We start from the raw sequence: 24,821 nt of genomic DNA on the forward strand, positions 1-24,821 counted from the left end.
CAATTGTTATTTTCCCATCACATTGCTAAGCAGATTTCACTTGAGAAAGTCTATAGCACTGGTCTCGCTGCAGTTGGCCCCTCAGAATCAGGAGCTCCAAGCCGCCTCCCATCCATCCTCTCTTCTTGCTTCCCCTCAGGAGCTCCACAGGGCAAAGCTCACCAAACACGTTAGTGTGCACTGAAAATCTCTCAACCCAAGGTTATGGCCCACTTTTCAGCTATTTTTTTTTTCAGTATAATAAAACTGCCTTCCAGACATTTGGAACAGTCCCTCGAATCATAATGGGACTTTACTTGTTGATCCCACAAATGATTTGCTCAGAGCCTGTTTTGTGAATTGCACAGTGAAGGAGCAGCAAGAGAGACAAGATGAGACACCGTCTCTGTTTCTGTCAGGAACATCATGGTGTTGGGGAAGAGGAACATGTTCCTTTTTCCCTCTCACTCTACAAAGGGAACCACTGACGGTGTGAACCAGCAAGAGAAGTTCCAGCTGGACCTAGAGAGAAATGGAGCTGGAGGGGATTTGGGTGTGGGGCAGCAAGGAGTGGACCTGTAACTTAGAGGAATTCTGTGACTAATTTTACTCTCTGCAGACTTAGATATTCAGAGTCCTTTCCTTATAGTGGAAAATGTTTCCTGGGTACCAGTTTCCTAGAGAGAATACCATTTTAGTTTTCTGTTTTATTATGTTCTTATTTTGGATAGAATTTGTTTCATAGTATAAGTTTATTGGGTCCACCCTAAAGAAAGGTGCTCAAATTATATGTATTGTAATTCAAACCATTCAATGCACAGCTCCATGTTCCTTTCCAAATACCAGGTGGCATCCAGTTGGCCCTATGAGCCACTCCAAATAGCAGATCTCTCTTTCTGTTGTGAAAGTGGAGTAATCTCAGGAGATTGATGTCACTGAATGTCTCCAAGCATCGCTGTCAAGTATGTACATTCAAAACTTCACCATTTCATTTTATCAATCTTCAGAACTTATTGAGTCACTTGTGTGTTTCTTCTCTTCAAAAATACTATGCACTCTTCCTGCAGTGCTCTTTTATTTCGAAGACCCCATTGCAGGCCACCTAGGAGTCAGGGGAAAAGCCTTCCCATAATGAACCAGCGTGAGCAATGCAGGGAAAATATGGTGCAGAGCTGACCGAAAAGCAAGTTCTAGTTTTCTTACTTCTAAAGGATTATATCAATCAGGTTTAAAATAATGGAAAGTATCTGGTCTCTCTGTGTGTGGAAGCAGAAAGGTGACTGCCACCAATGAGGCAAAGTTATACAGACTAGGTGTATTATGAAACACTTGAAATGCTATGTACATAACAAGGTTAGAGTACTTGGCCCTTAGGAACAAAATGCAACTCATATATTGGCACTGGGATTCCAGGTTTGAATGGAAACAGCCAAGAAACCATGTCAAACACACAGCCCAACTATTATTTCTTGCTATTATCACGAGCTTTTTCTGATTCTCCTTTTTTTTTTTTTTTTTTTTTTTTTTTTGCAATGCTACCAAGAAGTAGAAGAGTGAAATTTGAGCAAGGTAGGTGATGATTAGCCAGGGAGACTTCTGGGTAATTATCAGTAAGATTATTCAGCAAGAAGTACCTAAAGACAGAATTGGACCATTATGAGAAAGTAGTACAGAATTGATGTCATACACACACACACACACACACACCCCGTCAAATCCAGTTCCCCATCTTGTGCCCAACTCATGAAAATTCCAAAGAGCTTTATTCAATCAATTTATTGACTTGGGGGTCCCAATCAAATCCCACTGTAGGTGATGCTGTTTCACCTAATTAAGGCCCATGGTTCAGTAGAGTCAGTAGAGAAGAAATTCCAAGTCCTTGCACTTGGCAAAGTGTTTGTTATTGAAGGATTCCTGAGTTTGCCAAATTCCACTAGGCATGAAGGGACTCAAAAAGGGAATCATTCTCCTTTCCACTTGCAATTTGTTCATTTTGTAGTGAGCAAGCGCAAAGGCTTTTCTTTCTTTTCCTTTCTTTTCTTTCTTTCTTTTCTTTCTTTCTTTCCTTTCTTTCTTTCTCTTTCTTTCTTTCTCCCTTTTTCCCTTTCTTTCTTTTCTTTCTTTTATTTCTTTTATTTCTTTTCTTTCTTTTCTTTCTTTTCTTTCTTTTCTTTCTTTTCTTTCTTTTCTTTCTTTCTTTCTTTCTTTCTTTCTTTCTTTCTTTCTTTCTTTCTTTCTTTCTTTCTTTCTTTCTTTCTTTCTTCTTTCTTTCTTTCTCTCTCTCTTCTTTTTTTCTAAAGGTTTGTTTTTTCGCCTGAGAATCCAGAACTTAATCATGTAGCCATTTTACAAAAAAACTATGTCTACATCTGACATTACAACAGAATTAGGCCACAGGCAGGTGCCCTGGTGGCTCACACATATAATCCCAGCACTTTGAGAGGCCCAGGCGGGCAGATCACTTGAGGCCAGGCATTCAAGACCAGTTTGGCCAACATAGCAAAACCCTGTCTCTACTAAAACTACAGAAAACTTAGCGGGGTACAGCGACTCATGCCTATAATCCCAACACTTTGAAAGACCGAGGCAGGCGAATCACTTGAGGCCAGGAGTTCAAGACCAGCTTGGCCAACATGGCAAATCGCCTTCTCTACTAAAACTGCAGAAAACTTAGCCGGGTGTGGTGACCAAGGCCTGTAATCCCAGCTACCCAGGAGGCTGAGGCAGGAAAATTGCTTGAACCGAGGAGGCAGAGGTTGCAGTGAGCCGAGATCGTGCCACTGCACTCCAGCCTGGGCAACAGAGTGACACTCCGTCTCAAAAAATAAAATAAAATAAAATAAACACAACGTGGTTGGGTCACATAATTCTAACTGGTTTCTGATCCAGAATGTTAGCTTGTGAGCCACTATTTTGTATTGCTGTTCTTCATATTCGTTAGTGTATTAACACTTGAATCCAATACTTAAAATAATAAAGATAATCACTAACAGCAATGTTGTGCCTGATTTTGTTGCAGTGTCATTAGAATTCTGTTGTGATGTTTACCTCTCATTTTTCCTTAAGAAACTGGGTTACTTCCTCCGAGCCCCACGGGGAAGTCAGAAAGCCAACGTTGGAGATAACGTGGCAATGCATTTTAAGAAGAATCAGCTCCTAAGAAGTGGGGAGAAAATATATTATCGGACTTTGCAGACGTAAACACGCCCCAGCAGGTTGGAGCCTGCGAGGAGTAAGGTTTCCCTGATCGCGGGTCCCCCTCCAGCCCGCCCCTCGCGCTGGCGTCCATTGCACGACGCCCTGTCGCCGCCGCTCCCAGGGGAGCCGGGCCCTCGCGCTCCCTCCAGGATGGGACAGGATATGACAGCCCGGTTTGTGCACCAGCATCCTTAATATTTCCTTCCTTTCAGAAGCAAATAGAGCGTTCCCTTATCTGAATGCTAATTTCCTAGTTAAAAACCCTCCCTTGCTGACAAGGGACTGAAAGAGTTTTAAATCACAGATGTAGAGTATCAAATGCAATAATGCTCTTGCAATAGTGCATTGAAGCCTCAATTAATTAACCCTTGGGCTAAGTAGGCAGGTACATGGCGGTGGCCGCAGGCGGTGGATGGATGAGATTTAAATGTGCATCTCATTTCCCCAGCACGGAGCATGCCGTTTGGTTCAGAAAGGAGTCATTTTGCACACTCGCCTCATTTACTCGCTGCTTTAATCCTCCTAATTCCACCTGAGATCAGGGGAGAATTGAAAAAGGAAGGCGAGGAGCAGGGGTTGCGGGCCGGGCTTTTGTTGCGCGCGGTCCCCGGGGACCGCGCAGCTCCGGGCCGCGCCGGGGCTCTCGCCTTCCGAGCGGGCGTCGGTGGGAAACTTGCGCGGCGAGAGACAGGGGGATGGGGCGCTTTTGACGCGATTACGGGGTGCGGGCTGTCCTGTGGAGGATGTCCGGCCGAGCTCACCCTGCCCAGGTGCCGGATCCCCAGGCCAGGCTGCGGCCTGCGCCGGGCGTGTGGGGCGAGGCCACAGCGCCCCGACGCCGGGTGTGCGTGTGGGTGAAGCGGAGACTTGGGTCCCTCGGCGCTTGGGAGTCCCGCCGCCTAGGGTCGGGAACCGCCTCCCACTCCCGGCCCGGCCCGGCCTGGGAGCCGTGTCCCGCGCTGACTCGGTGTAACTCTCCAGCTCATTTCTCTCCACGCGATTTACCATCTGTGAACTGGTCTTTAACCTAATAAAAATCATCTAGCTTTTGACTAACAAGAAAAGGAAACAGTGCTCATTGTGGGGTTTGGGGAAAATGGCTTCACTAATGTGCAGGATGAGAACGGAGTGATTTATAGGCGGTTTTAACTGTAGGCTATGATTAGGGGGCTGGTAGTAAGTGCATTAGATGTCTAAGTGTGGCAATAGAGTAAATAGGCGTTTTATTTATCGCAGTGCCAGGGGCCTCTTAGCGGAAGAGCGCTTCTCCAAATTGAAATATAGCAGAGTTTACACTCCTGATTAGGGCTTCAAGCGCAGAGCCCAAGGCTATCAGCTAAGCAGAAACAACGCTCGCTGACACCTAATTGTCACTGGATTAATGTGCAAACAGGGACAGCGAACAGCAACAACAAATAACCTAGTGTCAGAGCCGTTGGTGGCAGTGTCCACTCGCAGTGACTTGGGGCCAAATTGGAGTTTATATGTCAAAACAGGCTCAGATCAATGTGTTGGGCTCCTCCTGCAAAGGGCTGGATGGAGTCGTGGCAGTTGTTGATCTATGTGTGTGTGTGGGCATATTATGTGCTGGGGAGTGGAGGAGAGCAGGCAGACGGAGGAGGTGAAATGCCTTTCCATTAATTTTTTTTTCTGCTTTGTGCGCCCGAATTCACAGCTATTAAGATAAATTTATGTGAATCAGGTCTTTCTCTCCAGGATCTTGTGACTTTCGCCTGTGTCTCCATATAAAATTTAATAACCTTGTTTGTGAATCAAATCATTCCCACAACAACAGATTCAATCTGGGTTGCCACCTGTCTGGCTTTGGACAGGAGCAACCGAATTGGGCAGCTGGGTTCCAGCCTTTCACGGGGGCTGGTGGTTGGTTGGCTGCCTGGCAGGTCCGTTTGCCCTGGGGTTTTCCGAAAGCAGGAGTAGATGCGGCTGACATCTGAAGGGGAAAGGGAGGACAGCCATCCATATTCCCTGAGACCCGCCTTTTCTTCCAGTGACCAAATTGGTGGCAGCCCTATTTAAAAAACACAAGAATTCATGAGAGTCTAAAGCAAATGGGGGAATAGGTTACCATCCAAGAAGTTCTTATGCTCACTCATTTTTCTTCTACAATTAGCCATTTAGGGAGGGAAAAAGTCACAAATACATGAATTATGTTCTTAAATGTATTTCTAAAGTTCTTAAGTTTTATTGAGCATGAAAGTTGGTCTTTCCCTGTGTTAAGAACTGAAGAAGCTATAGAACTAGCTAGTAGCTCAATGGTGCAAAGTCTTATGATTTAAACTTGACATTTGCAATTTTTTGCCGTAAAATATTACTTTCTTTATTTCAATACTTTAGTTGAAAACCTCGTAATTCCCTTTAAGCTCCATTTGATTGTCAATTGCACAACTCGCTCTAAAGCTTAGGGCTTATGATTTTCATACACACATAATTTATGCTTTTTGTGTCACAATATAAGGTACTTTGGTACAGCTCCCACTTATTTCTCTTGCATCAAGAGAGATTTTCCTTTTAGAGGCTGGAAGTTTTACAGTGAAGCTGTGAAAGAGTTGTGATCTGGCTGTATGTCTCGTTGAATTGTCCAAAATTGCCATATTTGCTGCGCTATACAAACTTCTGTGCCACTCCATTTAATATGTTTTCAGAAAATGGTGACATGGATATCTGCATATCTGGATAAAAGAATGAAATTAATTTCACGATTGAAAATTTCAATAGCTGGCTACAGAAAGATCATTCATTGCCTCAAGTATGGGTAGAGAGATAGCAGAGCCAGTGTTGGATGTTGCAAACACAGATTTCCTTTAGTCCATTTGTTGTCAGTAAATCGTGAAGCTGGATTTGCAATGGCAAAATCCCAGATATGTTTTACTGGATCGATTCAATGCATTTTAGTTGTAAAACTCTAAGTTCATCCAAGCTGCTGATTAGAGCATAACGTTTAAGTTAATGCTATACACGAACAACAATACTTAAAAACAAAAATGCCACAAAGAGATATTAAGCTTTCTGAAAAACCATATATTGTTATGGCAAATGTTGGAATTCATGCAGGAATTTTGTTGGTCCTAATTATTATACTTTGTAGATTTTACTTTGTTGTCTCCTAGAACTGGAAGGAAATTTAGAGATTATCATACTCTCTTTACAGCCCTCTTTACAGATGGAGGAACTGAGGCCCAGAACGGTTAAATGTGTTGCTTAAAGCCACACACACAATGAAATTTACCAAGTATTCCTCCTATTTGTCATTATTTCAGTCAAGCCATAAGCATTGTAAGTATATGAGAAAAACATCAGATGTTTTTGTTATACCTTGTCAATGTTAATTATTGAGGCATTTATAAACATTAACATTTTTCTGGCACAAAAAAAACCTTTTCAAATTCTTGATTTAAGAAGTAATTTTAAATGGGTGTTATTCTTTGATTACATATCTAGGAATTGTGAAACAACTACAAATATAAAGGAGTTTTCAGTATTTGAAAGTGTTGCCATGTCTTGGTTATTTGAGGTTAGGGTTATATTGTTTCTTTTCAAGTTTTCTGCTGCTTTTGTCTCCCACTCTCTCAGCTCTTTTGGCTTTTTGCCTTCTCCTCCCGGCTCTACAAGGAGAATACTGATTCAAAGGAGTGATTTTTATCATTGCTGATAAAAATTTCATGAAGAAAATAGGACAGAGCTAGCAGATAGAATGGAGTTTGATTATCATACTTCTCCTTGGCTCTCCCTGGCTATCAGTACAATGGGTAAGCAAGAAATAATCTAGCCTGTAGAAGAAAAGGTAATATTTGGTAGGTTTTAAAAATAATTCTGCTGGAAAGTTATAGATTTATTTGTGTATGAATCAATCTTGGAATTCCTATGATTGCCTTTGAGGCATAAACTTCAGAATGTGTCTGAATTATTAAGCATCTACCTTGTTGGCGTAGCTAGGTTTTTAAGAGAACTTAAATTATGTTAACCAAGAAAAAATTAGCCCCTCCCTGCCCCAAGTTTAGGTGTGTCTGTTTAAATCCGGATCTAATCTGAAATTTCTGGTAATATGGTCAGACTCTGGGTAGCATTTGGTAGCTCTGGGAATTATAGTCACTCTAGTGAAATTGCTGAAATCTAAGCTGAGGACATCATTGGTGCTATAAATCTGGAGTCTCAGCTACAATGTACACTGACCAGATCCACTCACCTCCTCTCGGCTTCACCCTGAGTTCTTGGGAATTTCTTTTCTTTTTTTTTTTTTTTCTTTTTTTTTTTCCTGAGTCGGTGTCTTGTTCTGTCGTCCAGGCTGGAGTGCAGTGGCACAATCTTGGCTCACTGTAACCTCTGCCTCCTGGGTTCAAGTGATTCTCCTGCCTCAGCCTTTTGAGTAGCTGGGACTACAGGCGCCTGCCACCAAGCCCAGCTAATTTTTGTATTTTTAGTAGATACGGGGTTTCACCATATCAGCCAGGCTGGTCTCGAACTCCTGACCTCACGATCCGCCCACCTCAGCCTCCCAAAGTGCTGGGATTACAGGCATGAGCTACTGTGCCCGGCCTTCTTGAGAATTTCATAACCAAACATTATATATATAAAAAAATAGTACTAGGTCTATAACTGGGTATTTTTGTATAATAAATGTTTTAAACACAATTCTGATTTTATAGACTAAAATGATTGTAAATAACTCTTAAAGGAAGAAAGAGAAGCTATTCAGGAATTATTTCCATGAAGGGAATATCATTTGTCCTGGGTACACAATTCCAGAAGTATTTGAGAGTGGCCAAAGCCATTTCGGAGAGAAAAACCAGGTGTTGAAGGGAAAAGACGGCTGATGTGGGACAGGTGGGAAGCATGGTTATGGTTGGTGCCCTAGAATCACATAGTGGGGTGGCCTTGAGCAAGTCATTGTCAAACAGCCATGTAGTTTCCTAACGTACAACCAAGGGACTAGGCACAGAATGTCTTAAGGTAACGTCCACAAGCCATTACGTCAGCATCTAATAAGCCCCTCCAAGGGATTCTAATGCACTCCAGAGTTTACAACACTTGAATCAAAGAACCTATGAATTTTCTTGTAAATGTGAGATTTTTAATCATTTACCCTTTGGCAATTTAAAGTCTATTACGGTTCATGGAAAAGACTTAAAGAGACACTGATCACTGATTTAAAATATTCCTTCAGGACACAGGAAGACTTCATTAGACAAACTCTTCAAGAACTTTCTTCTTAGATTACACCTACCTCATGGAGAACTGCAATGGTTGTCCCTATTTGCTGTTTTGTTTTGTTTTGTTCTGTTTTTTGAGGTGAAGTCTCGGTCTGTCGCCCAGGCTGGAGTGCAATGGCGTGATCTTGGCTCACTGCAACCTCCACCACCCAGGTTCAAGCGATTCTCCTGCCTCAGCCTCCTGAGTAGCTGGGATTACAGGCACTCGCCACTACGTCCAGCTGATTTTTGTATTTTTAATAGAGATGGGGTTTCATCATGTTGGCCAGGCTGGTCATGGACTCCTGACCCTAGATGATCCACCCACCTTGGCCTCCCAAAGTGCTAGGATTGCAGGCATGAACCACCACGCCCAGCCCCTATTTGCTTTTTAAAGTTCTCTCTAACTTAAAAAACCACAATACTTTTCTGTAGTTAACAAAAAATTGTTTGTGGATTAAAAATACTGTAAGATATCCTCTTCCTAATTTTCTCAACTAGTTAAATTACCATGTTGCACCTTTGAGAAGTAGCATGATTTCATCTACATAGTAGATGAAATGCAATTTTATGAACTTTTTGTATTTTAACTTTTGAAATGAAATGAAAACCAAAATATTCCAAATTAATATTCTTTAGGATTGTGCAGGAAGCCCAGTTCTTTTTTTTTTTTTTTTTTTTTTTGAGAAGGAATCTCACTCTGTTGCCCAGGCTGGAGTGCTGTGGCGCGATCTTGGCTCACTGCAAGCTCTGCCTCCTGAGTTCACCCCATTCTGCCGTCTCAGCCTCCCAAGTAGCTGGGATTACAGACGCCTGCCACCACGTCTGGCTAATTTTTTGTATTTTTAGTAGAGATGGGGTTTCTCCATGTTGGTCAGGCTGGTCTTAAACTCCCAACCTCAGCTGATCTGCCTGCCTTGGCGTCCCAAAGTGCTGGGATTATAGGCGCCCGCCACCATGCCCATCTAATTTTTTTTTTTTTTTGTATTTTTAGTAGAGATGGGGTTTCACAGTGTTAGCCAGGATGGTCTCGATCTCCTGACGTCATGACACGCCCCGGCCTCCCCAGTGCTGGGATTACAGGCATGAGCCACCATGCCCAGCCAAGAAGCCCAGTTCTTTAACATCATAAAACGATATGCATCTATGTATATTCCGTATATTTAAACATAATTAAAGGCAGACAAGTTATACTATATCCCAAACATGCTGACATGGTTTGGCTCTGTGTCTTCACTCAAACCTCATCTCATATTGTGATCCCCGGGTGTCATGGGAGGGACCTGGTGGAAGGTGATTGGATCATGGGAGTGGTTTCCCCCATGTTGTTCTCATAATAGTGAGGGAGTTCTCATGAGAGCTGATGGTTTTTTCGAAAATGACGGTTCCCCCTGCATGCTTTCTCTCTCCTGCCACCTTGTGAAGAAGGTGCCTGCTTCCCCTTTGCCTTCTGCCATGATTGTAAGTTTCCTGAGGCTTCCCCAGCCATGCTTCCTGTATAGCCTGTGGAACTGTGAGCCAATTATACATCTTTTCTTTGTAAATTACCCACACTCAGGTAGTATCTTTATAGTAGTGTGAAAATGTACTAACACACATGCATATTATTCTTTGGCAAGCCAATTATAGAAATCACTTTTTTTCTACCCCAGTGCCCTAGAGCTAATTCCATTTTCATTTTATAAATGAATCCATAGGCATTTCCTGCATGGGGGCTACAAGGTTTTTCAGGCTCAATGTGTATCAGTTTGTGTCCCTGCATGGTTAAAATAAAAGCAAAAGTACGTAGTAAGCAGTAAGTTCCTTCTCCCATCATGTTTAATACTGGTCATGGAGGAACAATATATTGTGTGCTTTCTGTATATATACACTCCTTGTAAGGTAGGAGTCTCCCCCCTTACTTAAAGGGAAGTTTTTCTGAGAGCACATCTTTTTAATGGTATTCTTTCCCCTTCTTGGTGAGGGACTATTGATTGAGTGGACACCGCTTACTGTAGCTGTTCTGAGCTGCCAGCAGCAGGGTTTCCTGTGATTGATTTTATATAGCACCTTTTCTACTTGAGAAATCCCAAAGCACTTAACAAAGCAGGGAGTGAGTTTGATGCTGATAGTGATGGCGTAGGCAAACACTGGCAGTGGCACGAACCAGCGGCGGCTCACATTGCTTCAGATTCCCGACTCCAGAGAGCTGGCAGCCAGGTCGCCACCATTCCCTCTGGTCTGCCTAGAATCTCCAGACTGGAAAGGACATCTAGCTGTCCTTTAGGATATTCCTTGACCTCCATCCACCCTGACCAGCCCCTAAGCCACTCAAGATAGATAAGATTGGCCACTGTTGGTGGCTTCAGAGGAGTCATTTACTCTTGAATCCTTTATTTCCTCATGGGTTCCATATGGTAGGTCGATTTGGTGTCCTGTCCAGTCAGCAGTTCTAAGATTCTATTTCCTGATTTTTAAAAATTTTTTGTTTTTCAGAGACAGGGTCTTGCTCTGTCACCCAGTCTGGAGTTCAGTGGCATGATCATAGCTCACTGTAGCCTTGAACTCCGGGACTCAATCCATCCTCCTGCCTCAGCCTCCTGAGTAGCTAGGACTATTGGCATGTGCCCCCACACCTGGCTCATTTTTTACTTTTTGTAAAGACAGGATCTTCCTCTGTTGACCAGGCTGGTCTCAAACTCCAGGACTCAAGTAATCCTTCTGCCTCGGCCTCCCAAAGTGCTGAGATTACAGGTGTAAGTCACCATACCCAGCCAATTTCCAGGGTATTTTTTGAGTCTCGAGGAGGTGCAGGCTCAAAAGTAGATTGTGCCGGGCATCTGCTCTGGAGACGGAATACTCCTTGGTTGACTTTAGTACTAGATAAGTGCAAAAACAAGCAAGAGGGCATCTGCAGAAATGCATGATGTGTTTGCCCTCAGAAGGAGCGTACATTGCTTACTTCTTTGACACCTAGCACAGTGCTAACACATAATAACCCCTCAATAAATGTTTGTTGAATAGATGTGTAAAAATGAAAAGTGTCCTTTCAGTGTCAGAGAAGGACAGATTTCAGTCCAGAATTGGGGGGTGCTCAGGGCCTAGCATTGTCTACTTTAGCAATAAGCATGCAAAATTAGCCAGCCCTGTCCCCATAGAGGCAGCAAAAATGGGACAAAAATAATGGTCTTTTTTCTCCGGTCCTTTTCTACCTCGTTTTGATGCCAAAGTGAAGCTGCTTGTTTCATCTGCAGGTTGGGGTGAGGAAAGAAGGAGCAAATTGATAAGGTAAAAAGAATGAACGTTAAGCTCAGAAGCGTGATCTGTTAACCTCCAGTAAAAATGAATTGGAGGGAGGAGAGATGGGGAAAGTCTCCCGGGGGGGAAGGAGAGACCTCACCTCTTTGAGTAGGTCTTGAAGCAACAAGGAACCTGTCATTGAAGGAACAGAAAGAAGGCCATATGATTCTTCTTAGGATCTGGACTATTCTTGCCCTCATCTTCATAGATGTGAACTTCCTTAGTGTCTCTAGCAAGGAGCAGCAGGATAACTGGGGAGGGAGAGAAGGAGAAAGTCACGCTGAGACCGCTGGGCTCATACACGCCCTTGTACCCCATGGGAGGAGAGCAGTGGCAGTTGTGAGGTGACTCTGGAGGAAGAGTTGGCAGGTCACATCCTCTGGCTCCAGCTGAACTGATACCCAGACGTCTGGCATGTCATGCATCTGATCACCCAGTTAGCTTGCTCAAAAGAGGTGAGGAACACCCAAATTAAAATGTGTGCATTCGTCTTCACCTGTGGTTTCTTTTCTTTATATGTATGGCCATAGCTTTTAAATTCATTTTCAAGTAAATAACTTACTTTTGTTTTACACAGTACATTGAACTATCAAGTGTCCTTGGCTCTTCAAATAACCCACAGAGGCCCACAGTATTTTTGTCCTCATTTTACAGATGAAAAAGCTGAGGCCCAGAGAGGATAAGTGACTTGCCCAAGGTCACACAGCAAGCAAACGGTGGAGCTGGAATTCAAACCCAGGTTACTACAGGCCACATCTCACTCACTGTCCACTGTGCCTTGCTTTCTCCATCTCAAACAGAAAAAAAAATTATAAATCCTGATTCAAAAGAGAAACTGTATTGTTATGACACTCCAGCATTTGAACAATTAAGTTATGTTTATATTTTCCTTTTGAGCTCAGACCACACAGCCACAGCCAGCTGGCTTACTACCCTAGGCTATTAACTAACACACACCACTTTTTATTTCATGGCCTTCTTTTTAGGAACAGGAATAAACACGTGTGATTTTTGACCATAACGTTCACGGCTACGTGTATTGACTCTACTTGGGGCATCCTTGACACTTTGGTAACCCCATCTCTGGGATGAGAGGGCTGGGCTGGGCTGAACCAATGTGATCCAAGGCTCCTTTCAGCACCGACAGCCTATGACAGCAAGCTGGTGAGAGTCCACTGACCTGCAGCTAAAGAAAGAGGCAAACTGGGGTGGGCACAGCTGGCGACTCAGTTCAGATCCACGCTGGCTTACTGGGAGAGATGATGGTAGGCACTGGTTTGAAGCTGGGCACACAAACTCACACAGGACATAGTTCTTGCCCTCCAGGGGTATGGAGTCTAGCGAAACCTTCCCAAAGGAGCCTGCATGATTGGCAGTTACTGCTCACATGTTTACCTTGTATTGGTGAATTTTGCGATGTGTCCCTTGCACAATATGAGTAATTTAAAATATATCTACATGTGATTAATTCTTCCTTCTATCCATTGGGGAAAAAGCCCTATTTAAATAGATGGATGGACATTGAGTGGGTGTCTCTGTGTCCCAATAGGGTGAGCACATTCTACCCTTAAACAGATGCACATTGCATCCTTGGAAAGCTGTGACGGACAACTCCAGAGGTTTGCACTGTTAGGAAGCACACCTTGGAAATACCACACAAGGAGAGTAGGGCCTCTGGTGTTTCTGACTGACATGAGTGAACTGAAGAAGAACCTGATTAAGGGAAACAGGGCCCTCCTCGAGAGATTGAGGGGAGCATGGATCACACGGCAGTTTTGTTTGGAAGAAAAGCCGGTCAAAGCCACAGGGAGTCCTTGTAAGGCCAAAGGAGAGAAAGTTGTTCCCTTGGAGAGAGTGGCATTTTGGAAAACTGAAAATCACTTCAGTAATATTGTATATGAGAATCTTTGTAACCAAAAAGAAATGCAATAAATCTCTCAGTTTGAAGCCTTCTTCAATATTTTACAAATCACACAATCATCTCCAGCTTTTGGCACAAAGAAAAATCCACATGACAAACCTTACGGAACATTAGCAATATCAAGATAAGCTACATCTGCAGAATACCAATGAAATTATCCCTACCTGCTGCTGGTGTTTTCAAAACTGTGAGGCGGAGGGTCCATCTCTTTTTTCCTGTTAAAAATGGAAATCGGTGCTTGAGTATTCCACGAAGTTCTTCAGGTTCATTAACAAGGTCAAAATCAATGTTATTTTACTGTTTGGAATCATTTTTGGTGGAACAATGAAAAGAAACCATAGTAGAAGTAGTCTTAATATAATCATTTTCTTTTCATTGTTCTTTATGGGAAAATAATTTGGCCCGAAATTTAGTGGTCCCATCAGGGAGGTGATATCTTTAAAAAGGTGGTCTGAAGGACAGGTTTTACTGTACTTTAATAGGCTTATAGATTAGTATAAATCTTAATATTCATAATCTTTACCATTTCTTTTCTCAATATCTGCTCCATCTATACATCTATTTATAATGTATGTTTCAAACACAAGATATACTTGATTTTTATTAAATATACTGATGGTGCTATGGGGACAGCCACTTGACCTAGTTAAAGAAAGAAAAAAGAGCCAGGGGGTCAAATTTATGGATAGTCTGCTGCTGAAAACAGATTTTTGCAGATAATACAATGGCCTGAAAGCAGGGCTGTCTTTGCAAATTTGCCATGTGCTATTATTTGTGTATGGCCAGGTAGGTAAAATAAATATATTGGGTGCCAAATGTGAGCTGCAGATGATCATGATGAAATGTGGACTTCTCACCTGACAGCTTGATTTTTCTAATCTAAACATGGAACATTTTCAACCTACATATGCTCACAAAAGAACATCACAGTGATAACAACATAGGAAATACTTACTGGACAGAAAAGAAAATGTGTAGATATGCAATGCTTGGCAAGAATAAAGAAATATGTGCTAATTTATTTTAATGTGGTTATTTAAAGGGAACATTATATAAGCAATTTTGATTTTATTTTGATTCTGAGATTCCTCGTTTGCCTGTAAGCTTATTATGTTATAAACACTGAAGAAATTAATGAATTGTAGATGTGTACAACATTGATATATTATGTACAAATATGTACACATGTATATATATATTTTACTGATTATTAAAAGTAATACATCCTTAATATAGAAAATCTACAAAATATGAGGCAAAAACCAAAATACTCACCTCCCAGAGATAATCATGTTAACATTTTCTCTCCTCTGTTTTGTTTTACATAGTTTAGAGGATCCTGTATGTATAAAATTGAATACGGGTTTATTAAATTCCATTGTAGGATCCTAGAACTTACTTCACTATTTCCTATAATTGGATGTTTGTATGGTTTCCTGTTTTTTCCTATTATAAATATAAAAGATACACATCTTTTATATAAACCTTTGTTGGCATTTCACATAACTGCCCCAGGAGCTAGTCCCAGAGACGGAATTAATGAATTAAGTAGAATAACATTTTTAAGGCTTTTGATACCTATTGCCAACCACTTTCCACAAAGCTTAGGCCAATTTACAGTGTAAGCTTATTTTAATCAGAGTTGATGTACTTTGCCCGCATGAAGAAAAGGCTGTGGTTTCAGGTTTCCAAAGCAGTGATGTCCTGTGGTTGGTAATGACGTTCCTTTGTGGTTGCCCTGAGGAAGATGTGAAGAAGTGTTGCAGAGGCCTATTTGTCTGCTGTTACGGAGTGCTAGTTCTTCTGGTTAATTCACATAAAGGTTTTCTTCTTCTTCTTCTTCTACTTCTTCTTCTTCTTCTTCTTCTTCTTCTTCTTCTTCTTCTTCTTCTCTTTATTTTTTTAGAGTATGTGGTCCTCAGAAATAGTATTTAATGTTTTAAACATTAATATTAATTGAAAAAGGAGAGAACTTAAATAATGGCCTATATATTTTCTTTGCCTTTGTATATGTATATTTGTGGTAATGAGAAAAAAACCTGGAATTTATTATTAGAAAAATGGGTCTATAAAAGTATTTATGCTTTTTTGCCCACTCAACTTCCAGCTTTACTGACTTTAAATATTTTGTCCTCAGTACCTCAGTCCTCTGAGGTATTTGGCTGTGTGCAGAATGTCACATTCCTGTCCACTCTGTTGATAAGGATGTGGCTTTGTGCCTGTGGATGCCTGTGTGCAGAGGCTGGGCTCTCTGAAGGCAAAAAGCAGTCACTGACTCTGTGGCTGCTCCCTCGTGATCCCTGTATCCTACACACACTGGTTTCCCACCACCAGCTGTCTGGTGACAATGTGTCTACTGCGCTTGAACTGTTTAAATCCAGGGTATCATTAGGACACTGTCAGTTACTCCAAGATTCAACAGTATGGGTATGCGTGCTTTGGACATAGTAGGAATCATGTAAACGAAGGAAAGCAAGAAGGCAGGGTAGACACACAGCCCCATTCACACTTAAATGCAAGGCCAAGGAGTGGGGGTTGTTTTCCGATGAATCTTTCAGTTTCTGCTAGTGTATGGCTATCTATCATCATTCTAAGTGGCAGTGCAGGGTTCTTCTTTGCTTTCCGGCTTTCTAATTGGCAACTAAATCCTATTTCTGAAAAGCAAAAATAGATGTTGCAAACAGGTATCTTTCTTTGGGTTGCCTTGGTCACCTTTAGAGTGCCTTTTCACAGGAAGAAGGAGAGAATGAAAGTTCTTTTGCTGAAGAGGAGTTTCCTTCTCAGAACTTCTCAGAACATTGACCATGACTGCTCATGGCTAATCCTGGCTCCTTTGCCCTACAGGGAAACACTGAGAAAAGCCTGAGAACTCAGGACTGGGGACAGGCTCTAGAGGAAACTAACCCACCTTCAGTGAGGCTTGCTTTTGTCCAGACCCAGCCTATTTAGTACATTAGTAACCTTATTTTATTCAAAATAGAGCGTCTCACTATATTTCAAAGTGGTTTACAACTCTGTATAAAATAGAACATCTTTACTAGGGGATGGTGGAACATAAACAGTAGAAACACAAATATTAATACTACCTTCACAATGCATGCCTTACAAAAGATGTTTGCTTAGTTTTGTTATATATATAAACATATTTAGCTACCAACTTTACTGTCACTGTGGAAAATTGCATAAACCAATATATGTAAGTGAATAATTTTACATATAGTTAGTGTCTTTTCTGATTAAGAGAGTCTTTTAAAGAATATATTAATTATGCATCTTATGTATCCTATGTGGCTAAAGCAGCTCTGTGAATAGAGACCTGCCAGTTGTTTTGTTAAAATAACAGAGTGCAGCTGTGATTTAAAAAAAAAAAAAAAAAAAAAAGAATGAATACAGCCTATCTGGAAGAGCTATTTTTATTTTTAAAAGGTCGGGGAGGAGGAATCAAGAGTTAATGTTTTAGTTTGCAAATATAAGAGTTTTGGGGGAGAGTATCAGGTCAGGCAAATGTGTGGGCCACAATGGAATGAAGGTTACCTATGTGCTAAAATGTTTCCAGACTCGGACTTTCCAAGTGAGTGGTAGATATGCGTGGGAAAGTCACCCTTGAAACCAAAGAGGGGAGGATGCACACCAAAAGAGAATCTGGTTTTTACATTGTAGTTGTAATGGCAACAATCACTGTTGCCAAATGTAAACTTCTTAGGTTTGTAAAACCCCAATTATCACCACTCTCCATAGATAAAAATGTACATTTGAAGGAAATAGTTTTACAATCGAACTAGAGATTGTCCTTGCCTCTCAGAAACAAAACGGAATGTTATCTGTCCAAGAAAAAACACTCTTTGAAAGTGCTTTCCTGAATCGTGTTGAGTCTTCAGTGTGTCAGTGGGCAGGTCCCGGCTGTGTTCTCAGCTTTGTGGTCTCCTCCCGGCCTCTGGGGGTGGCTTTGAATGGGACGGCTTCACAAAATTTGCATGAAAATTGGGAATTGTCAAAGTAATTTGCCATTTACTGACTTGCTCTCTATGCCTTTTGTGTTTTGATCAATAAAAACTTAAATCCTTTACCCAGTTTAGTAACAACCTATTCTAAAGCATTATATTCCCCCTAATGTTTTTCGAGTTCTGGTTGTACAGTTATCCATTTTCAATGATATTCATTTTAAAAGGTTAACAAACGAGAAACTAAACCAACCATACAAATAACAGCCCAAAGAACACTTTCCAAAATGTGTTGCTGTAGTGCCATTTCAAATTTAATATTCATGCAGAGGAAAGCTAAAGGCCACCAAACCAGGTGGATAAAATAGTACTGCATTTTATGACTCATTCTTAAATGAAATCTCTTAAATATTGCTAATGAAGCCGGCTCCCCCGCCACAGCCTTGGCGGGCGCCCTTTCGAGCTGCTTCAGTTCCATTTCCCTGTCTAGCAATTTGCCCCAGGCCCCTATTAAATGAATTATCACGGCCCCTAAATCATCTCTGCGGGGGTTTCCTCTAATCCCATCAAGACACTTACACTCCCTTTCTTCCCTCCTGGTGACATAATGAATGATTATTTCATGGGGAGCCGTTAAAGAGGCCCCTCTGGAAGAGGGGAATGCGCGCGGCCCGGGGCGGAGGCGCGGGCTGGGCCACGGGGAGGCCGGGTGGGCACCAGCGCCGCCTCGGGCTGACGGGGACAAAGAGGCCATGCGGCCACCAGCTGCCCTCCTGGCCGCCCGAGGTGGGGGTCCCCGCGAGCGGCGGGCCGAGAGCCTCCCGCTCCAGGCCTCCCGGTGCGCCCGACCCTGGTAGCGACTTCGGGAGCCCAGGAACGCAGGGCAACGAGAGAGAATATAAATGTTTTCCTTAACCAGAGGAAACACTGCACTCACAAACCACTTGCGGAATAGATTAAGCTAATTTATTAAACACAGTTTGCCTGGTGACTGAGCTGAGCTGAGTAATGATTTACAATTAAAAAAAAATTAATAAGAGAAAGTCAGGGGCCACCGTGGCCCTAATCATGGGGCCATGGCAGCTCCGACGAGGCTGGGGCGCGCGCCCTGGCCCTGGGTTTGGGACCAAGGGTGGCCTTAGGCCTGCGGCATTGGTGAAGCTTCGCAGCCTTTGTGGAGCCCAGACCCCCAGCTCCGGGCAAGTGGCGTCCAGAAGAGAGCTGGCCCCTGGGCGGGGAGCCACCTCCAGGGAGTCAGGCAGAAGGACCCTCTTCCCCAGAGGAAGGGGTGGTTTGGGGTGTGTGTGTGTGTTTTACAAGTTGTTTCTGAGGCTCTCAGACCTCTCTTCGCATACCAGTGCTGGGTCTTCTGACAGTGAAGTAACGTAGAACAGTTTCCAGGAAATTTTGGAAATTAAACTCTAGGACACGAGTCTTGAGCAGCGATTCTCAACAGCGTTGGGTGCCAGCAACCCTGGTTTTATAATAAATCCTTCCTAATGCCCAGCGCGGTGGCTCACGCCTGTAATCCCAGCTCTTTGGGAGGCTAAGGTGGGAGGATCTCTTGAGCCCAGGGATTCCAGACCAGCCTGGGCGAAACAGTGAGATCCCGTCTCTACCCAAAAAATACAAAAATTAGCTGGGCATAGTGATGCAAGCCTGTAGTCCCTGCTACTCAGGAGGCTGAGTCAGGAGGATCACTTGAGCCTGAGAGGTCAAGGCTGCAGTGAGACGTGATTATGCCATTGCACTCCAGCCTGAGCAACACAGTGAGATCGTGTCAAAAAAAAAAAAAAAAAAAAAAAAAAGAAAGTTGTAATATCTTTTACTATTCCAAATAAAAATATGGAATAATATATCCTACATGTGACTTAGAAAAAGAGAAGATAGAAGGAAGAAAACAAAGAAAGGCAAAAACATAAGGGCCTAACTATAAACAAGAACACATAAGGTATAATATAACAAAAATATAGTATAATACATGTTTCAGTGGGTACATGCTCCATCACAACAACTAAGGAATGAAGTAATCAAATAATCTCACGCCTTTTTTTTTTTTTTTTTTTTTGACAGGCTCTCACTCTACTGCTCAGGCTGGAGTGCAGTGGTGTCATCTTGGCTCACTGCAGCCTCGATCTTTGTGGGCTCAAGTGATCCTTCCACCTGAGCCTCCTGAGTAGCTGGGACTACAGGCACGTGCCACCATGCCCAGTTAATTTTTGTATTTTTTTGTAAAGATGGGGTTTTGCAATGTTGCCCAGGCTAATCTTGAACTCCTGAGCTCAAGTGATCCTCCTGCTCAGCCTCCCAAAGTGCTGGGATTATAGATGATCACATCACTTTATAACAAATGTTGATTTAAGAGAAAGCTTTCAGTTGATTGTTGTTGACTCTTTTTCTTTATAAGCAACATTATGAAATAAGGGCTAAATAAGGCTATTTACTCACACATGTAAAATCATCCAAATGTGACAGCTATGGTTGGGAGAACACAAAGCCCGAGAGCTACATTGCATTGTTGTCCATAACATGGTTTTCCAAAATGGTGAGCAACTCTCGGTCAGGTTCCAGACAAAACTGTGTACGTGGTAGTTGTATTCCTGGAAAATTTAATGTACATTAAAACTAGGTAAAAACACTTTGTGCTCATATGAAAAATGGAGCTAGAGATAATTATCAAAGGCTTTTTCACTTACATGAATATCTGATGGAACATTGGAATGTGTTCTGAAGGACCTGGAACAATTGTTTGAGTGCCAATGCACTGCCTTTTTGAGGTGGACCTACCCCCTTTGAAACTCGCTGGTCTAGAACATTGGTTTCTAAATTCTTTGCTTTATGGAGAGCAGAACATTTTACATATGACATTAGAGGGTTTGCAGGCCTCTTAAAACCCATTCATAGACCCCCTATCAAGTCTATGTATTCTGAATTCTAAACCCTTTTGTACAGCAGAAATTGAAGGGCTAGAATCATAGAATAGGATAGAACCTTACCTGGATCCTCTGAGGAAAATCAGCTCATCCAGAGTCTGAAGAAGACTATATTCAAATTTTGAGTTTATTTGGTTATTGCAGGAAATTAGTCACTTTCTAGTGGAAACTAAATTACTTTAGTCTTTAAGGCAGTCCTAACACATTGTTTACTTCTACTCAACTCGTGATCAATAAAAATCCTAAATCTATTCTACTTGTTCTGGCTAAAAATGTTTGACCTTTGTACTTAGGCAGATCATTTTTTATATTGAAGTGTAGGGCTTTACATTAGTACCTATTAAATGCTTTCTTGTTGAAGATGACCCTTTATCCCGGCCTTGTCTAGATGTTTTTAGATACCAATTTTGTCTTTGAATTCATAAGCTTTCCTTTCTAGTTCTCTGTCACCTGCATGTCAAAATGTTATAATTAATTATAAAAAGGAAAACTGAGATAGAGGCCTCTTTTGCCAATGCTATGTCACTAGTAATAATAGGAATATGTTAACTTTCTAGTGTATATAGGAAAAGTCCCATTAGTTTGGTGTGTATATCATTACATATTTAGAGCTGAAAAAATAAGGCAGTGTGCATTGTAATGGCACTTCCTTTTATGTTGTCAGAAATGTTTGATTTTTATTTAATTAATTTATTTATTTTGAGATGGAATCTCACACTGTTGCTAAGGCTGGAGTGCAGTGGTGTGATCTTGGCTCACTGCAACCTTCACTACCTGAGTTCAAATGATTCTCCTGCCTCAGCCTCCCGAGTAGCTGGGATTACAGGTGTGTGCCACTACACCCAGCTAATTTTTGTATTTTTTTGGTAGAGATAGAGTTTTATCATGTTGGCCAGGCTGGTCTTGAACTCCTGACCTCAAGTGATCCACCCACCTAGGCCTCCCAACGTGTTGGAATTACAGGTGCGAGACACCATGCCCAGCCTGATTTTTATTTTAAAAGTCTTTTTTTAGAAGATTGCTCTTCCCCACTCTCAATGCTGGGATTTTGTCAATTCTAAAAATAATATTGTACCAAATTTAAGTATGTTTTATAAGAAGTTTTCCACAACCCTGCCATTTTAACATAACTGTTTTTATTTCTCCATGTTTCCTTCCACAGCTTCTACTTTTTGTTTAGGCTTTTACGTATTGCATGCCCAATTTTCTACGACTCTTTCTAGTTCTCTGTTAGAAATGGGTGTTAGCCTGGATTTATTCTTAAGCACATGCAATTGAACTAAAACAAGCAACCGAGCATCTTCCATACAGCTTTGCCTAAGTGGGCTGACAAGCGGGCTGAAATCTTTGTAGGCCTTACAGAAAGTGATCACTATAGAAAGGAGGTAGAACTGTCACGTGAACTTAGCAGCTCACTTTTTAAAGAATCATCAAACATCGACGTAAGTCAGAAGCGTACGGGAGGCAATGGGGTCTTGAGCTGCGATTTAGAAAGCCCTGAAGTTGTGATTTGGAACATTTTTGTTTAGGGAGCACAGTCGAAAGTCTGTGTCTTCAGTTCTGCTCAAGAACAGGGTGAGAGGGTAGGAAAGGGTGGTAGAGAGGGCGTTTTGATTCATTTTTGGTTTTGAAGGGTGCTGGGACAGTTGGGGAAATCACCTCCTCATTAGAAGCCCTTTACAGGCAGAGCACAGTGGCTCATGCCTGTAATCCCAGTACTTTGGGAGGTTGAGGTGGGCGGATCGCCTGAGTTCAGGAGTTCGAGACCAGACTGGCCAACATGGTGAAAACCCGTCTCTATTAAAAAATATATATATACAAAAATTAGCCAGGCATGGGGGCGTGTGCCTGTAATCCCAGCTACTCAGGAGGCTGAGGCAGGAGAATCACTTGAACCTGGGAAGCAGAGGTTGCAGTGAGCCGAGATCGCACCATTGCACTACACCCTGGGTGACAGAGTGAAACTCCGTCTCAAAAAAAAAAAAAAGCCTTTTACTTCTATTCATCTCCCCTTGGAACTTTCTTCAGGACCCAGGTGGGTGGCTACAGCCTAGAGATGCTTGTCCACAGCCCAAGGAAGTCTAAGCTAAAAGTTTCATTTACAATTTATACCTGCTTTTCTATCCTCTTATGCTGAGTGTTTTATAGAACATCTTCTCTGCAAATATCCTTTATCTTTTAGAAAATTGATAATAATGGTGGCTATTATTTATTGGGCATCTAGTATATGCCAGGCAGTGTATACTTATATTATTATGCTTCACAACAATACTGCGAGATAGGAGTCATTATGTCATTTTCACAGTCCAAGGTCATGTCACTATATAACATTCTGTGTCTGTTTAAGGCTATATAAATTTGAACAATATAAAATAACATCACATGCTGGGCACAGTCATGCCTGTAATCCTGGCACTTTGGAAGGCTGAGGTGGGTGGATCACCTGAGGTCAGGAATTCAAGAACAGCCTGGCCAACATGATGAAACCCTGTATCAAATAAAAATACAAAAAAAATTAGCTGGGTATGGTGGTGGGAGCCTGTAATCCCAGCTACTTGGGAGGCTGAGGCAGGAGAATCGCTGGAACTTGGGAGGTGGAGGCTGCAGTGAGCTGAGATCGCGCCACTTCATGCCAGCCTGGGTGACAGAGTGATACTCTGTCTAAACAGAGAGACCTGGGGTTTTTCCAAAGCAGGAAGGATAGTGTGACTGCTCTTACTGACTTCTTTCTGCATAAAGCACAGGATGTTTCTGGAGTAAGCAAAGGGCAGACGCTTGAAACTTAGCAACAGGAAATGATCTTGAAACAATGAAGCTTAAGAGACAGAGCTGGCATATTTTCAAGATGTAAAATATTGGACTCTGAATATATAAGTTGTAGCACAGAATGTCTTACCAAACCACTGGATGACTACAAATCAGTTACCGAAGTAAATTCCTCCAGCCTTAGGTTGCATCAATGTTTGATGAATAAATACATGATGATTTTTCAGAGTTGCTAAGGATCCCTTATAAGAGAGGAATAGGAAAAGCTGACCTTGTTTAGCATATGCAATGCTTCTCAGGCTTTGAATGGAAACCGTCAAGCCATAAAATGTAATTCTGTTTTCTCTCACCACTTAAGTTTTTAACCAAGAGTTACCCTTGTCAAGCTCAGAAATCATTCTGGGTGATGTAAAGCAGGTTATAGGGCAACCCAGTTCCATAATTGAATAAATTATAAGTTTTCAAATATTTCTTGCTCCAGAAATAAAAATAACTGGCCAGGGTCTTTTTGAGGTTGGCCTCATCCATAATCTGAGTCCCTGCCTGAGGCAGCTCTAATCCCATGAATGCATGACTAACATAGTCATGTCGTTGCTGTGGCCTCTGGAAACATCAAGAGTCTTCCTAAAAATCAATCCCAGACTTTATAGTATTATCAGGTCTTCTCTGTAGGTGGCTGGGACTGCTGTCATTGTTCCAGCTTACAATGACTTCAGAGCTCCAGGACAAATTAGGCCCTGATTCAGCCGATCCCCAGAAACCCCATTCAAGGGGACCTGGGCATCCAAAGTGTATTCTTTAGCAAGCTAGGTCAGTGTGCTTAGTTCTGCCACCCGCACCAGAAAAGACTGTGGGTCTGGTCACAAAACCTAGGACATTTCCACATCCTGATGATTTATTACCAGGGCAAATAGAATTATTGCAGACCACAATATCATTTATCATTTAATTATGTATCTTTCTGGAAGACAACATACACAACCAAAGAGGCAATTTAGAGCTGGCTTGTCTTTTGCTCTGGGCCTCAGTTTCCTTGCCTGCAGTAGGAGAGACCTGGGTAGAATGGTCTCTGGATCTTGAAGGGCTCTTTAGCCCTACCCTTCCAGAGTCTATAGATGCATAGGGAGATGAAGCTCTTACACAGAAGTGGCCTTCTTGAGCTACAGTTTCGTTGGTACCACCTGCTATCTGCGCTACACAACTGCTTAGCCTCATCAAGCCTCAGCTTTCTCATCAGCAAAAATGGAGATAAGGACAGTACCAACTTCATAGAGTTAATTGCTTGAATTATTTAAGGTAATGCATGTGCACCTGAGAGAAGGAAATCTCAGTAAGCACTCAACTTATATGAGCTATTATAATGATTATTGGGCCATCTCATTGTAGTCACTTTTCTTTGCTTATTTTCCTCCTTGCTCCCTATCTCTCCTTCTTTGCCTCCACCTACTTTTCATCACTTATCTTTTCAAATTTACTTTTACCGCACAAACCATCTTCAAGAGATAAACTTTAAAGAAACCAAAAATGAGGGATTCCAATATCAAGTTCAAGGATGATTGATTCCAGGACCCAATCCTAGATCTTTCAAGGTGTACTA

At 42.0% G+C, this 24,821-nt stretch overlaps 1 protein-coding gene and 1 long non-coding RNA gene across 3 annotated transcripts; both read right to left on the reverse strand.

Moving 5' to 3' along the window:
- Positions 1 to 3,699: 3,699 nt before the first annotated feature.
- On the reverse strand, positions 3,700 to 4,218 carry LOC126957620 (skin secretory protein xP2-like). The gene has a single exon (XM_050795740.1). The coding sequence runs from the start codon at positions 4,216 to 4,218 to the stop codon at positions 3,700 to 3,702; it is 519 nt and encodes a 172-aa protein (XP_050651697.1).
- A 651-nt stretch (positions 4,219 to 4,869) lies between these two features.
- LOC126957637 (uncharacterized) lies at positions 4,870 to 14,929 on the reverse strand. 2 transcript variants are annotated; one of them, XR_007726841.1, is made up of 4 exons: positions 14,860 to 14,929; positions 13,749 to 13,799; positions 11,764 to 11,914; positions 4,870 to 5,206 (listed from the first exon to the last, which is right to left on the reverse strand). It is a non-coding gene; the product is annotated as an uncharacterized LOC126957637 (long non-coding RNA). The 2 variants fall into 2 exon arrangements; XR_007726842.1 differs by lacking the exon at positions 4,870 to 5,206 and adding an exon at positions 5,607 to 5,867.
- Positions 14,930 to 24,821: the final 9,892 nt, after the last annotated feature.

Source organism: Macaca thibetana, chromosome 6 (genome assembly GCF_024542745.1).
Source record: "Macaca thibetana thibetana isolate TM-01 chromosome 6, ASM2454274v1, whole genome shotgun sequence".
Lineage (NCBI taxonomy): Eukaryota > Metazoa > Chordata > Mammalia > Primates > Cercopithecidae > Macaca > Macaca thibetana.